The sequence below is a fragment of the Leiobunum rupestre genome, chromosome 9 (genome assembly GCF_980474605.1).
Source record: "Leiobunum rupestre chromosome 9, qqLeiRupe1.1.hap1, whole genome shotgun sequence".
Taxonomy (NCBI): Eukaryota; Metazoa; Arthropoda; class Arachnida; order Opiliones; family Sclerosomatidae; genus Leiobunum; species Leiobunum rupestre.
In genome coordinates this window covers 33,404,345-33,418,096 of record NC_143392.1, presented here as the reverse complement: position 1 = coordinate 33,418,096, position 13,752 = coordinate 33,404,345, and the positions used below count along the sequence as shown (strand labels likewise).

Below are 13,752 nucleotides of genomic sequence, written 5' to 3'. Positions count from 1 at the left end.
TCCTCTCTTTTGTTAGGTTTTAATTAAAAGAATAATGATTTTTGCCTTTCGTTTGTCGTTTACGTAACCGGTTTCAATCTGATTATTTTCTAAATTTAATTGAATGATTAAATTTATACTTTGGAATTTTAATGGATTTGTTTGATGTAAACAAAATTGTTTTACAGGGTTGCCACACGTCAGGGAATACAGGGCAAAGTCAGGGAATTTCAATATAGTGATTTCAGTATTACGTGACACGACGTCACCCATGCTTTTTCCCATAGATAAAAAATCCCGCACAAAATGGCGGCCATAGCCAAAGCTACGAACTGAAACTACTCTATTGGCCTAAAAAGTCAGGGAAACGTCAGGGAATTTCAATATTGGCCTAAAAAGTCAGGGAATTTTAAGAATTTGTAAAAAGTCAGGGAATTAAATTTTCTTTCGACACTCTTTGAAGGTAATTTTACTCGAGATTTATGACAAATTGTATGATTATCATTTATTTCCTTGAAGTTTTGGCCAATTTTTTCAACATTGAAATTACCTTTTTACTGAAATATAAGTGCATTTTAATTTATTAACTTCTGATAAAACTAAAATATAATATAAATTTTGGACTTAAAAAGTCAAGGAAAATCTCTTAAAATGGTCAGGGAATTTAAACCTCAAAAAATTTGGGGGCAACCCTGTTTTAGTACTTACCTTTTATAGTTTGGAAATACGGAGTATTTGAAGATCTTCTCGTTAAAAAGATAACATTACGGTAACATTGTTCCCTGCTGCCGCTATCATGGTGCCATCTGGAATGTACAAAAGTGGGATATATTTTCCACGCTCTGATTGAAGATTCAACAATATGTCACGGACATTAGTACGCACAGTCCTCCCGATGTATTAACTAAATATTAAATTTAAATATGAACAAATTTCCAATCATCTTGAAAAGGAATTTTACCGAAAAAGATTTTTTAAGAGTTAGATGGCGCCGGTATCAATTGTCACAAAATTTAAATATAACAATAGTGTTGTGGGATCCCGCGAATTGGACAGAAAACTAACTTAAAATTAATATTTCTTAATGCACCGAAAACGTAGTTCAGAAATAATCAGTACTAACTAAAAATATATTCTACCAAGTCGCTCTTAATTTTAAGGCGGAAGTGGTTTTGTGTTTCTGGGAAAAAATAAGAGATGGCGCTGAAACACGTCTCTTGCTGGACGCTACCTTAGAGCAAAAGTCAAGCAAGTCTGTAAACCCCTATTTGAGAAAAACAAATTTTAAGTTCGAATTTCGAAATCTAGCATAATAACAATGATAATCTAATAATGCAAATTGATAAAAAATAGAGGGTACAAAATTTTCAATATATTTTCAGAGTCACCTTAATTGAAAAACGCTCCAGGATTCTTATTTCGAATTTCTTTCAATAGTCACGTATCTCGAATTACTTGACTTTTGCTCTCAGGTAGCGTGGAAAGATTTTTTCAAGGCCGCCAGTAATACTATAGTTTGAAAAATATTTAAAATTAAATATTAAAAATAAATTTGAATATAAATCTTCCATCATTGACTAGTTAATGTTTCAAACCAAATTATGCAAAAAACTGAGGTTTAATATCTTATATTTGTAGAATTAGGGCAAGAATGTATTTATTTATACTCAGGGAGAATGAATAAGTCGAGATTATTTTTAGAGTTTCTCCAATTCACCCATTCTTGATTAGGGAGTGTCGTAAGAACGTCTTATTGCTGACTTCCCTTTTAAAGTATGTAGATTTTAAGGCGAACATCGCCAGAAATCTCTAAAATGGGCAAATGACCAACTTGTGGGCTCCCGATTTCCAAAATTTATACTGAGGGCATGAAATTTTCTTTCGATTGAGATATCAGTGGCCTATCTAAGCCTAATTCTTCTAACGTTATGTGGAATACAGCGGCGGCATCGGCTACACTGCGCGTGATCCCAGTACACACAAATCCCTTAGGATTTCTAAATTTGCATTCGTTAACTAAAGAATTATATTTTTAATAAAATAGTAATAAATAAGGATTTTTAAATTTGCATTCGTTTATTCGTTATCTAAAGTTATAATTTTTAATTATCCACGACAATATGAAAATGTAGACACAATTTGAGAAGTTAACATGGTGTCAGCAGTTGGTATTCCTTAGTTAAACGCTTTATTGATTTTTAAATAATTAAAACCACGTTTTATTTAGTAGTATCGTCCATATTGAGTAACCCATTTGAACAGGATCTATTGGAAATGTTTATAAAACTACGGAGGTCAAGATCCCCTTTTCCTGTACGCGAAAGGTACACCCTTTGATAACAACGCCCTCTTTGTGTACCGCCTTAAAAAATTATAGCGCTCCCTCGATCCAGATTCTTCTCCCATTTTCTCGGAGCATTTTCCCTTTAGCGGGAACTATTTTTACCATCCAGGCCGGGGATGGTTCCACACGCCGTGCCAGCAATGGCTCGCGTTGGCCACGCGCTGGAGCGAGTCGTGCACGCGCCGCCGACTTCCAGGCATCGAGAAAAAGAAGCGCGGGAGAGAGAATTATCCGTGTTGACTTTTTCCCCTTCATCCCTCAGGAAGACCAACTAGCTCCACCCGGTACGTGCGCCCCCTCCCATTCTCGATTGGCAACTTTTGCCCTCCTACTGATCTCCTTTCTCTACGTTATTCCATAGTTTTCTTTTTAGCAACTGCCGTCTTTCTACCCCCTTTCCAACCCCCTCTTATGCAACACGGTTGCGTTCCCACTTAGGATTAATTTTACTTTCATACAAAGATAAATTGGTAATTTATTGATATATTGATAATTGGAAATTTGAATTATGTCACTTTAGTAATGAGGTACACGGTATTTGTAGAAAAGAGTAATGTTTGTTATGAAAATTTAATTTTCAACGGTTTCTACAACAGGGTTGCCACGTTACCTGCAATTCCGGGAAAAGTCGGGGAATTTGAATATGGGTCTAAATATTAGGGAAAAGTCGGGGAATTTGAATATGGGTCTAAATATTAGGGAAAAGTCGGGGAATTTGAATATGGGTCTAAATATTAGGGAAAAGTCGGGGAATTTGAATATGGGTCTAAATATCAGGGAAAAGTCGGGGAATTAGAATATGGGTCTAAAAATCAGGGAAAAGTCGGGGAATTAGAATATCGTCTATAAATCAAGGATATGTCAGGGAATTTAATTTCGGTTGCAAATAGGAAACCTTTACTAAAATTTAGGGTAAACAAATACAAAATTTTGCCACAAAATAAGTATTGGAAAATCTCCGGAGATAAGTCAGGGAAAACCTGGAAAAGTCGGGGAATTTGAATGAGAGAAAACTGTGGCAACCCTTACAAAACGTAATGGAGCTAGTTTCATTTATAAATAACTTCAACCAAAGGGAAGTTTAAGCGGACGTTATAGGTCACCTAGGTCACCCTTAGTACAATACTCTGTCAAACTACGCAAGCGTTGTATTGTAGTGGCTACTTATGAAAATCTGTGGTAGATGGGTCCCGAATAAATACAAAACTAGTAGCGAATGGGGCTCAAATGTTTTGGTCGGAAGAAAGCTTTTCTTAACGATTTTTTAACTCTTCATTATTCAACCGGTTCGCCCCCGAAATGGGGTTTTGAGATCCTTTGAATGCTCTTTGCAATCTCATCGGGCTTTATTTCGCGCCAATTCCGAATGGAAAAAGCGGGCTTTGAAAAGACGACGAAGTTTGGTTTACAAAAGTTCCCCCAGCGCACGTGCTGCGTAAAACCCCTTTTGATCGGAAATTCCTAAAAGGACCAAAAAAAACGTCGTCCGAAATTGTCGCGGCGGTGCTTTTGATGCGGTAAATAAAACCCACGTAGTTAAAAGGATTTTTTGTTTCCCGCAGAGCCCGGAGTCCGAGCGGAGTTGATGGAACAAGTGCCTGCTTTGGCTGTTTTTTGCAGAGAGCAAAATGGCAGTTTGAGCGAGATCATACCGAAGCACCTCGTACCTATCATTGTTAAATATCTGACTGACGTCAACAACCAGGTATCATATTTTATTCACTCGCAGATTTCGTTTCTTATTTGTGGGCTTAACGAATTTCGTTTGAAATCGAGCCCGAAATATATATTAACCGAAGTTTATGAAATATATCTTAATGACAACTAGCCCCAGCGTTTCACCTTTAAAACTTTTTCCCTTCTCACACTCAAAACTTTGCTTTGCGTTTAACTGGGTAAAATCTGGGTTGCCTTAATATCTGGAGAAGTCAGGGAATTTTAAAAACTGGTAAATGGGGGAATTTTAAAAACTGGTAAATGGGGGAATTTTAAAAACTGGTAAATGGGGGAATTTTAAAAACTGGTAAATGGGGGAATTTTAAAAACTGGTAAATGGGGGAATTTTAAAAACTGGTAAATGGGGGAATTTTAAAAACTAGTAAATGGGGGAATTTTAAAAACTAGTAAATGGGGGAATTTTAAAAACTAGTAAATGGGGGAATTTTGAAAACTAGTAAATGGGGGAATTTTGAAAACTAGTAAATGGGGGAATTTTGAAAACTAGTAAATGGGGGAATTTTGAAAACTAGTAAATGGGGGAATTTTGGCTTAAAAGTCGAAACTTATCAGGGAGTTTGAATCTAAAAGAAACTGGCAATTTCGATTAAATGATATTTGCTAGTTTTAGAAACCAGCTTTATCTCACCCCCACTATTTTTCTTATCGAAATGTTTTTGAAAAAGCGTGAACCCGTGAAGTTGCAATAACGGGAGATGAGTACTTGTCTAAACGCTATATTATAAACTTCTGATAATACACGAGTCTCAAATCTTAAAATTGTGCATGCATTGAATAACTTTGTTTTTTTTTTGCTCTCTAAACTACATATTATCTACCAAACAACACTAAATACATTTAATCTTTTTCTTCTTCGTGTTTATTGCGAATTCGTCTTTCCCTCTGTCGTCTCTGGTGAGGGCAAAACCCTAGTAACAAATCCTAATAATGAATTTCTCCCGTTGTGGAATATATTTTCCCAGGTGCGGAAAGCGGCCCAGGGAGCCCTTCTTGTTATGCTAGAACAACATCTAGTTGACAAGGGTAAGCCTCCTTTTCATTTACCTAACTCTGTCAAATTAAGTTTTAGTTGAATTTGTGATGCAAAAAGTCAAGCTAATTTTAGCCGATTTTATTAATGTTCCTTTAATTTTGGTCGGTTTTATTTTTTATTTTTATTTTTCAAATTGGTCGGTTTTATTGATTTTGTTTTTCAAATTAGTCGGTTTTATTGATTTTTGGTCGAGCTTAGTTTCTTAATATGGCGTGGTTTTGCGGTGATTTTGAAATTGGGTGGTTTTTTAATATGGCTTTATTTTGAAATTTGGGCAAAATAAAAACTTCGCTCGCTCGGCCAATTATATAAACTAAGACTGTAACGAATACTAACTTCAATGAATGTTAAGATTAGATCTGTAATTTATCTACTAAACAGATCAGTTGGAGAAAGACATCTGCCCGTTAATTTTGGAACTGACTCAGGCGGAGAACATGGACGACCATCGAACCGAGGCTGTTGTTGTAAGTGCCATTTCTAGAAAGCTAGTCTATCATTTAAGTCTCCCCAAAAACAATAACATCGAAAGAAGTAGGCAGTTTCATTTTGAAAGACATGGGTAGTGAGATGTGGATTTTTCTTTCATCTCACTACCTTGTCTTTGAAGACGAGATGGTGCCCAATAATATCGACGCAAGTTAGTCCGCCGTATCATAGATGGCGCTGGAATTATACTCCGATAAAGGGACAAATTTCGTTTTGGTTGACATCTGCTGACTGGGTTCCAGGGTTTAGAGGAAGAGTATGTAGAGGGCTTCGTCGCTGTCTGTTCTAGTGGGAGTTAAACTTAGATTTCTGGAATATTGGAATTAGCCAATGAGATGCAGAACGGTGTAAATAAGATTTATTACGTAAAATCTTAAAAGTGGCATGGCTACTTGGTTTGGTAATTAGTTGACGTATTAACCTCGTATTTTCCTAGTTTTTTTAATAATTTTAAAATTAAATTAATATTAAAACCGCGCTTTTTGGTTTAGATGGCGCTTTCAGATATGTATTTTCTAGGAATACAGAGCCCTCTATCTAGTGGGACTGAAGGTTAAATTTAAAAGCTTAAATAAGTGAAAATTAAATTTAAAAGGATCCACATAACGAATGTAGATGGCGACTTAAGCGCCGGACTATGTATCGCGTCATCAAGCAGCGACTCGTTTCCTCAATTGAATGATACGCGTTACGGGTCCGTCGAGTTGGCTGTCATTTGGTTCTTTTCGGAAATTCATATCACAGCCAGCTTGACGTATTTCGTTTCGGCGTAACGCGACGATTCGATAGGAAACTGGAAGATCAAGAGGCAGCCGGATCGCTAAAAGGATTAAAGGTGTGCGCGTCGTTCTCGCGAGATCGATTCCGAATTGTCGTCTTCAGCCCCACTCACAAAGTGGCTGTTATGTGTTTATTTCGTTTTCATATCACAGCCAGCTTTGATGAGTGGGGAGGGAGTGAGCTTATATTCGACTCATCGGGCCAAGACCGACTTTTATTTGCCTTACCGCCCTCTTTCTCCGGATGGGATTAAAAGAAGCCTCGGATGAAGGCAAGCTGGCGACATCCGAAGATCATGAAGAACGGGAAAGGACGAGAGCGACGCGGGCAGGAAGGAAGAACAAAGTTGCAAGCTGGCGACTCCCTCTCCTGGAGCTTGTAAAAAAAGATCCTTTCTCTGGAGGAGAGTGTGTGTGAGAGGAGCTTGAAGAGATGCGAAGGAGAATAGGAAGGGAGGGTGGCCCTGTTATTGATTGCCAATCTTTCAACTGTCATTTCTCGTCGCAGCTTTCACTGTAAGGCGCCCATCGACGCGCGATGTCCTTTCCACCACCGACTTCCCCCCCCCCCCCCTTTACTTTCTCACTTTTTATTTGTGAAAGGACAAGTGAAGCGTCACTTTTGGAACCTCAGCTTTATTGGTCATATTGCCCGCCCCAATTTTTTTTCCCCTTTCCTTCTCCATTCTCATCTTTTTTCATCCTAACTCCCCCTCCCATCTAACGCGTCTTTGGATGATTTGATAGTAATAGAAAGTGAAGAAAATATAATCTAAAGGAACGAAATTTCACCTTTATCATGGCACATCCCATTTTTTCTTCTCATTGGCTTTTTGGATTTTAGAGAGATTTTCTCTACAACGTTATATTGATGTGGATGAGATTACATCGGAGAACTTTTGACCTCCGTACTATATAAAGCCCTGTGTTTCCTGTCGTCAAAGTGGCTGTGATATGTTGACTATAATTTTCATATCACAGCCAGCTTTGATGAGCGGAACCAAAGGGGAAACTTTCAAATATTAATCATTTGTTTAGGGTTTTTTTTTAGTATTATTATTATTATTATTATTATTATTATTATTATTAGATTGAAAGGTTCCTTAGAAAAAACTTAATTTGTTTACTTTCGTAGTTGATGAGCAAAATGGCGCCTCTGGTTGGAAGAGACGTTACGGAACAGCTTTTCCTCCATAGATTTGCCTCTTTGTGTCAAGATATTTCCTTTCACGTTAGAAAGGTATTTTATTAAAATTTATTATAGTATTATTTCAGCTAATTGTTCAATTTGTGTAAAGGTTTGTGCCTCAAATTTTGGAGAATTTTGCGCAGTTGTGGGTCAAGAAGCTACGGAAAAGCTTTTGGTGGGTTTCTCTCTTCAAATTCGTAAATGATTTGGTGATTAAGGGTTTTTAAAGGTGTTTATTTTTTAATAGCTACCCAAATTCTTTTCGTTATGCGAGGATAGCGTTTGGGGGGTTAGAAAATCTTGTGCCGAAGTTTTTATGCCGGTTTCCTGCGTTTGCTCCATGGAAGTACGACGAACGGATTTAGCTAATTTATTTGTAAATCTTTTATGCGATTCCTCTAGATGGGTAAGTTATATTTCTGTGTTATTTCATCCCATTTTTGCTTAGACATTCAAATGTATAATAAAGCGACCAAATTTTTGACTCTAATTTAACAGGTTAAAACTTCGGCTTTTCAAGCCTTAGGCCCTTTTATATCGACTTTCGCAAACCCTTCGAAAACTGGTCTTTGTTGCAGCGAAGATGGAATTCAGGTGATGGAGGAAGAGGAGGAGGAGCGGAAATACTTGGAAATCCAAAGAGAAAATGAAGAGGCTCAACAACAATACCAGTTTTCCAGTAGTTCGCTCGGCGGGGAAAGCGAAAACCCAGTTGAGAATGGGTTTACGGAGGATGAGAATAAGCAGGAATCTCGGGTGGATGTGAATGATGAATCAAATTTAAGCCACAATGACCCAGAAGATATCCAAGAAACATTGTCAAAAATCAAAATTAGTGATTTTAAAGATAGTGGCAATGAAGAAACGGACGGAGCAGTTACTGTAGAAGATTGTGTTTCGAAGAGTAATACGGACGACAGTGAGACAACCAGTGCCTGTGAAATGGATTTATCTAACGATAGTGAGGCCTTGAGTAATGGACTGTGCAAACTTGTCTGTGATAGTCGGTTTTCACCTCAATCAATGTTGAATGTTTCTCCGGAAGAGCAGAGGGCTCATCGGTACTCTTTTCACGATGATAGCGGGTTTCAGAATCAAACATCTCAACCAGAATTAACTCCATCTGGTCTACAAATAGGTGATATTAGGGAAGCAAATAGTGTAGAACCCATGGACTCCATACGTAACAAACAACCTAGCAAAGATTCCGAATCGTTTAAAGTTACTGCCAATAACGGTCACATACGCCTACACTTGGACAATGAATCTACCTTCAATAATTTCCAGTATTGGAGAGTTCCTTTACCCGAATTAGAACTGGATGTAGACATTGAAGAAGGGAAGACTACGAATATTCACGTTAGGGCTAGAGTTCCTTGTACCGAAAACAGACAAGTCTTTGCTTCAGATATGAGTGTTAAATTTACATCTTCAGCACCATCCGCGACTAATGGCCAAATTCATTTTAGCAGTATGGATACAGCTAATACCAGCACTTCCAGGCGAGTACCAATCTTTGCATGGTTTGAAGTTGGAGGCACTTGATAGTAAATTTTTCACTTCATTGAAATTTTTTGCTCGTAAAATTTGTTATCTTACTCATTTTAGAATTGTCAAATTTAAAATATATACGATAGATTATAGTTAGGGATTCTATTGTAAATTTGAGGAACCTGCAATAATTTTACTGTCAGGTGGAGCTCCACTTTAATCAGTTTGTGGGATTTCTACAACAAGTGTTTTTATTTACCATAACAGTAATTCGTCCGAGAAGCATAGCCAGGAAGGTGTTAATCAATCTCAATTTGAAACTGCCTGTTTTGCAAGTGTCTTAGATTCGTCAGGTAATCATAAAGTGGTACACACCTTGGATTCTAGCTATAACGAGGCCTGCCTCACCTTTGTTCATGGCGAACTAACAGGTGCTTCCCTTTTTAGACTACCGAACATCCTAAATTAATTTTCTAACATAACCAATTTTTTATCATAAATCAATGCACCTGTTCATTTGGGCCTACATTGTATCTGAATAATTTTGGGGCTTCATTTTTTCCTTTCTCGTTTGCTTTATCATAGGGATTAAGAAAACCCACACTGTTCGTTACAATTTTGACAACAAACTCATGTACAACATGAATCCCCAACCTCAAGGCAGTGTTAATATGTATGTAGGAGACGTAAAATATCTTATACAATCTCAGGTGCGTGACATTCTGTTGTTTTAATCCCCGTCATGTTGTATATGCGTAGGTCCATGTTTTTAACGTACATTTTCTTTATCCTGGTAGGACATAGTACCTCCTGAACTTTTGGAACACTACTTAAGCATGACAAATTCGTCACACGCTCACTTAATCGATGCTGAAATTGCTCGATACTGTGCCTATAGTTTCCCGGCGGTAGCTTTCACTTTAGGTAGAAAGTATTGGCCCTGCCTCAGAGAAACTTTTGAAATTTTAGCTTCAGATCTACAGGTAGTTTTTTTTTTTTAGTGTTTGTCTGGGATACTTACCCCAATCCCAGTATTTATGAGGAAAAATCAAGGAGGGTGGAAGGTGTATTAAAAATACCAAATATTATGGGTTTTGAAACAACTTTACCGTGGTATTTTAAACTAAAACCAATTAAAATCTTTGGTTTTAAAAACTCCAATAAAGTTAATTTTAGTATCTTCCTAAAGTGACAATTATTTATGCTAGAAACATTCAGATATTTTCTAAAACACCTTCTCTGACCCTGCCTTTATTTTTCCAGGCATAAAAGTACCCTCACCCTGTACAAACACTTCGCATTATTGTCAATGTTTTGGCTCATGGTTATGGAATGATTAATTTTCTGTTTCCTAGTGGAAAGTTAGACGAACACTCGCCTCTTCCATCCATGAATTAGCTGTTATTTTGGGCTCTGATCTAGCTGCCAGGGATCTATTACCTATTTTTTACGGTTTCCTAAGAGATTTAGATGAAGTTCGAATTGGAATTTTACAACATTTATCAGTATTTTTAAAGGTAGGGCTAGTTTTGAGTACAGTTTTTGTATTGTTTGTTTGAAATTTTTTAACCATCGCATCTTTGGTAATTAGTTGTTAAAACTCACGGAAAGGAGAGACTTTCTACCACACACAGGAGATTTTCTAAAACTAGATAATGATAGAAATTGGAGGTTTCGATTATCTTTAGGAGAGTAAGTGGCGCTTTATTTATTATTATATAAGGTGCTACTGCATAGGCGTTGTTTCAAATATTTATATTTTTAATAGACAATTAATACAACTGGCAGATATATACAGCCCTTCCGATGTGAGGGAATATCTAGTTCCTTTAGCTTTATCTTTGGTCAAAGATAGAGTTTTTGAAGTTAGGCAGCAAGCTCTCAGAGTGGTCAGTATTATTTCTATAATTTTTGCGTTTCAATTCGTAGTTGCGTTTTAATAAGCCAAATGTTCTAGATGGCCGTAATGCTCAGGCGTATTGGTCAAAGTCAGTACCCCTCTCTACTTAAAGGTCTCCTTTCCGAGTTAGCTGATCAATTTACGCATGCCCCAAAGTGGTCAGTTAGACAGACGTAAGTGTTAATTAGATCAAAAGTCCATCTACAAAGTTAGTTTTCTAAGAATGTTTTATTTTGTTTAGATTTCCATTTCTATGTGAACATTTAATATACGAAAACGCCATGCCTTTGGACCAGTTTGCGAGGGATGTTTTACCACATTTACTTTATCTTTGCTGGGACTGCGTTGCTAATGTTAGAATGTCAGTTGCTCGCTGTTTATCTAAAACCTTACTATCTTTAGGTACGTGTATAAAATTTTGGTATTAATTAGGGAATGGTTGGTAGATATGGATAAATCAAAAATTGTCTTTTTCTTCTGATACGATACATTAAATTTATAAATTTTTGCTTGTCAACAGACTACTTTTCAAGTAGCCAAAATCCTCATCACGATTTACTATTGGAAGCTTTACAAAGCCTTCAGAAAGACACTGACCGGGATGTTAGATTCTTTGCTCATAGCCATTCTTCCAGTATTCTGTTGGAAGATAACGCAGAAACTCATCAACAAATGGTAAGTTTTAAATTTTACTTTCATGGTATGCTCAGTTACAATTTTTCTATAGAATGACACGTTTCAGGCTCCGTTAGTTTAAGACGAAATTTTTTAACCAACCAAAAAGAAGCAATGCTATGAAATGAATGGGAAAGAGAGGTCTCAGGCGACATATTCAAAACAAGGTGCTCTAGTCATCCCACTCCTAAACAAAAAGGCGTATTTTTGTTGTTTTATATCTTTTTCCATTCCTGAAAGCAATTTTATATATTTTTTTGGTGCTCAAAACGGAAAAAGATTATCGAGTTAGTATGTACGAAAACAACAAAATAATAAAAAACTTTGAAGGCTTATTTAGGTAACTGTTACAAATTTTCAATTTAAGAATTTAATATAGAAATGACATTTTTAAGAGAAATAAAGTTAAAATACAAATGAATTAATAAAAAATGAAGACACGCAGGTGATTGCTTTTTCTGCCCAAAAAGTTCACTGTGATAAAAGTGTAATTCCATTTTTCTCTCTTAACAATTATTTCCTGAATTTGGGTAAAAAAATTATTTGTTGGTTGTTTTAAGAATTTTGTGAAAACATGTATCATGCTTTTTAATTTACAAAATTTTTCTTCCTGGCTTTTTTAACAATATTTTTAGTTTAAAGAATAATGTTTTGAAAATGTGCCATATTTTATGGTGTAATAAATTATTTTTCAACAAAAAATAAGTAACGGTAATTTAATCGCCCTCAATAAACCTTGTTCTTGCTGTAAATGGTAATATTGATTAATACCCTCGACTCGATAGAATCAATGGATCTAAAAAAGGTGCCAAGTGAACCGTCCACCCCTTACAGAGAAATGCCATGTAGTATTTAGTCGGTGGTTATAAATGGAAATTAACAAGTGTAATAACTACAAAACACCCCCCTTAGCATTGTCAAAAACAAATTGAAAGCCAAGAGCAAGGAGTTGAGGCTGTGATAGTACTGGTCTGTCAATTATATCTGTGATGCTTAGGTAAAAAAATGCTCTTTTTTATAAATAAGGTCAAAGAAAATGGAAAGACATTGTACATAAACGAAGAAAATAAAATTTAAGCGTGTTATTTATTTGTGTATGTTGTTTAAATAATCTGCCATTTGAAGTGCATAAATTAATTCTTTAAAATTGCAGCGCTGGTTTTTTGAAAGGGACAGGCTTAAATTTAGCAAAATTATTGGTTAATTTATCAGATAATACTAAATCCATCCAAAGGATAGGCATAAATCAGCCGATTGGAAGTAAGTCGACCCCACTCTGTTGAGATTACTAAATCGCTCGACTATCAGCAAAGGGTACGTTCAGTAACTAGTACCGTTTAATCAATATTGAATGAAAAATAAATTAATGTTTTAGCGTTGTGAATCGTGACGTCTAAATTTTTGATTATCGTGCAATTTTTATTAATTAGACGCTTTGGCAAAACCCAAATTAAAATAAGGCTCAAAACTTCACTGTGACGTTGAATTTATTGAACAACCGTTGAGAATCGTTACATCAATAGTCGGTTCAATCACGGCCAACTTTGATCACGCGCTTTTCTCGCTACTACGGCCAACACATTCGTCGAAATTCCGTGAGCAAGGATTTTCCCCATATAAACTGTACTATAATGTGTAGGAGTTCAGCGCCACGCTCGGTGGTTATATTGTCCCCAATGTAAAAACTATACTAAAAATAATAATCCGCTAGGGGCGCTGACGTCATACACATCTTGTGCTCATAGGTTAACACAGGAACGTCAACGAATGAGATGGCCGCTGTAGCGCGAGAGATGCGCGAGAAATCAAAGTTGGCCGTGGTTCAATAAAAATCTGCCATGGAAATCGAAGGACCTGCAAGTTACTGTTTATATTCTGCTGGACAGGTTGAAATAATGGGCCAAATCAGTGTAAGAAATAAGGCACTATCACAGGCCAATCACCAGTTTAAAAATTAGCGGGGCCAGTTTAAAAATTAAATGCTCGGGGTGTTAGTGGCCCTAGTGACCACTTAATTAATTAAAAGTTTTTCCCTTCAAGATTTTAGTTCGTCAAATTATGAAAGCCTGATTTTGAAGGTTAAAAATGGTAAATGGCCAGTGGCCAGTTTTTTAATAAAACTATCTAGGCTCTACT

General features: G+C 36.5%; 1 protein-coding gene across 6 annotated transcripts in view; it reads left to right on the top strand.

Annotated features, from left to right (window-relative positions):
- The window catches only part of LOC149927195 (serine/threonine-protein phosphatase 4 regulatory subunit 1-like), a 68,322-nt gene extending 55,621 nt beyond the window's left edge, over positions 1–12,701 (top strand). For 4 of the 6 annotated variants that reach the window (XM_090159517.1, XM_090159515.1, XM_090159520.1 and 1 more), the window contains 17 exons: positions 3,886–4,028; positions 5,005–5,083; positions 5,475–5,560; positions 7,497–7,601; positions 7,660–7,725; positions 7,798–7,956; positions 8,049–9,052; positions 9,309–9,472; positions 9,627–9,751; positions 9,839–10,024; positions 10,397–10,558; positions 10,633–10,733; positions 10,810–10,930; positions 10,999–11,114; positions 11,183–11,343; positions 11,462–11,616; positions 11,684–12,701. In XM_090159517.1, coding sequence (XP_090015643.1) covers positions 3,886–4,028; positions 5,005–5,083; positions 5,475–5,560; positions 7,497–7,601; positions 7,660–7,725; positions 7,798–7,956; positions 8,049–9,052; positions 9,309–9,472; positions 9,627–9,751; positions 9,839–10,024; positions 10,397–10,558; positions 10,633–10,733; positions 10,810–10,930; positions 10,999–11,114; positions 11,183–11,343; positions 11,462–11,616; positions 11,684–11,698 — 2,948 coding nt within the window. In that variant the 3' untranslated portion in view covers positions 11,699–12,701. The remainder of the gene's footprint in view (positions 1–3,885; positions 4,029–5,004; positions 5,084–5,474; positions 5,561–7,496; positions 7,602–7,659; positions 7,726–7,797; positions 7,957–8,048; positions 9,053–9,308; positions 9,473–9,626; positions 9,752–9,838; positions 10,025–10,396; positions 10,559–10,632; positions 10,734–10,809; positions 10,931–10,998; positions 11,115–11,182; positions 11,344–11,461; positions 11,617–11,683) is intronic. The other 2 variants (XM_090159516.1, XM_090159518.1) reach the window with 2 other exon arrangements.
- The last annotated feature ends 1,051 nt before the right edge of the window (positions 12,702–13,752 follow it).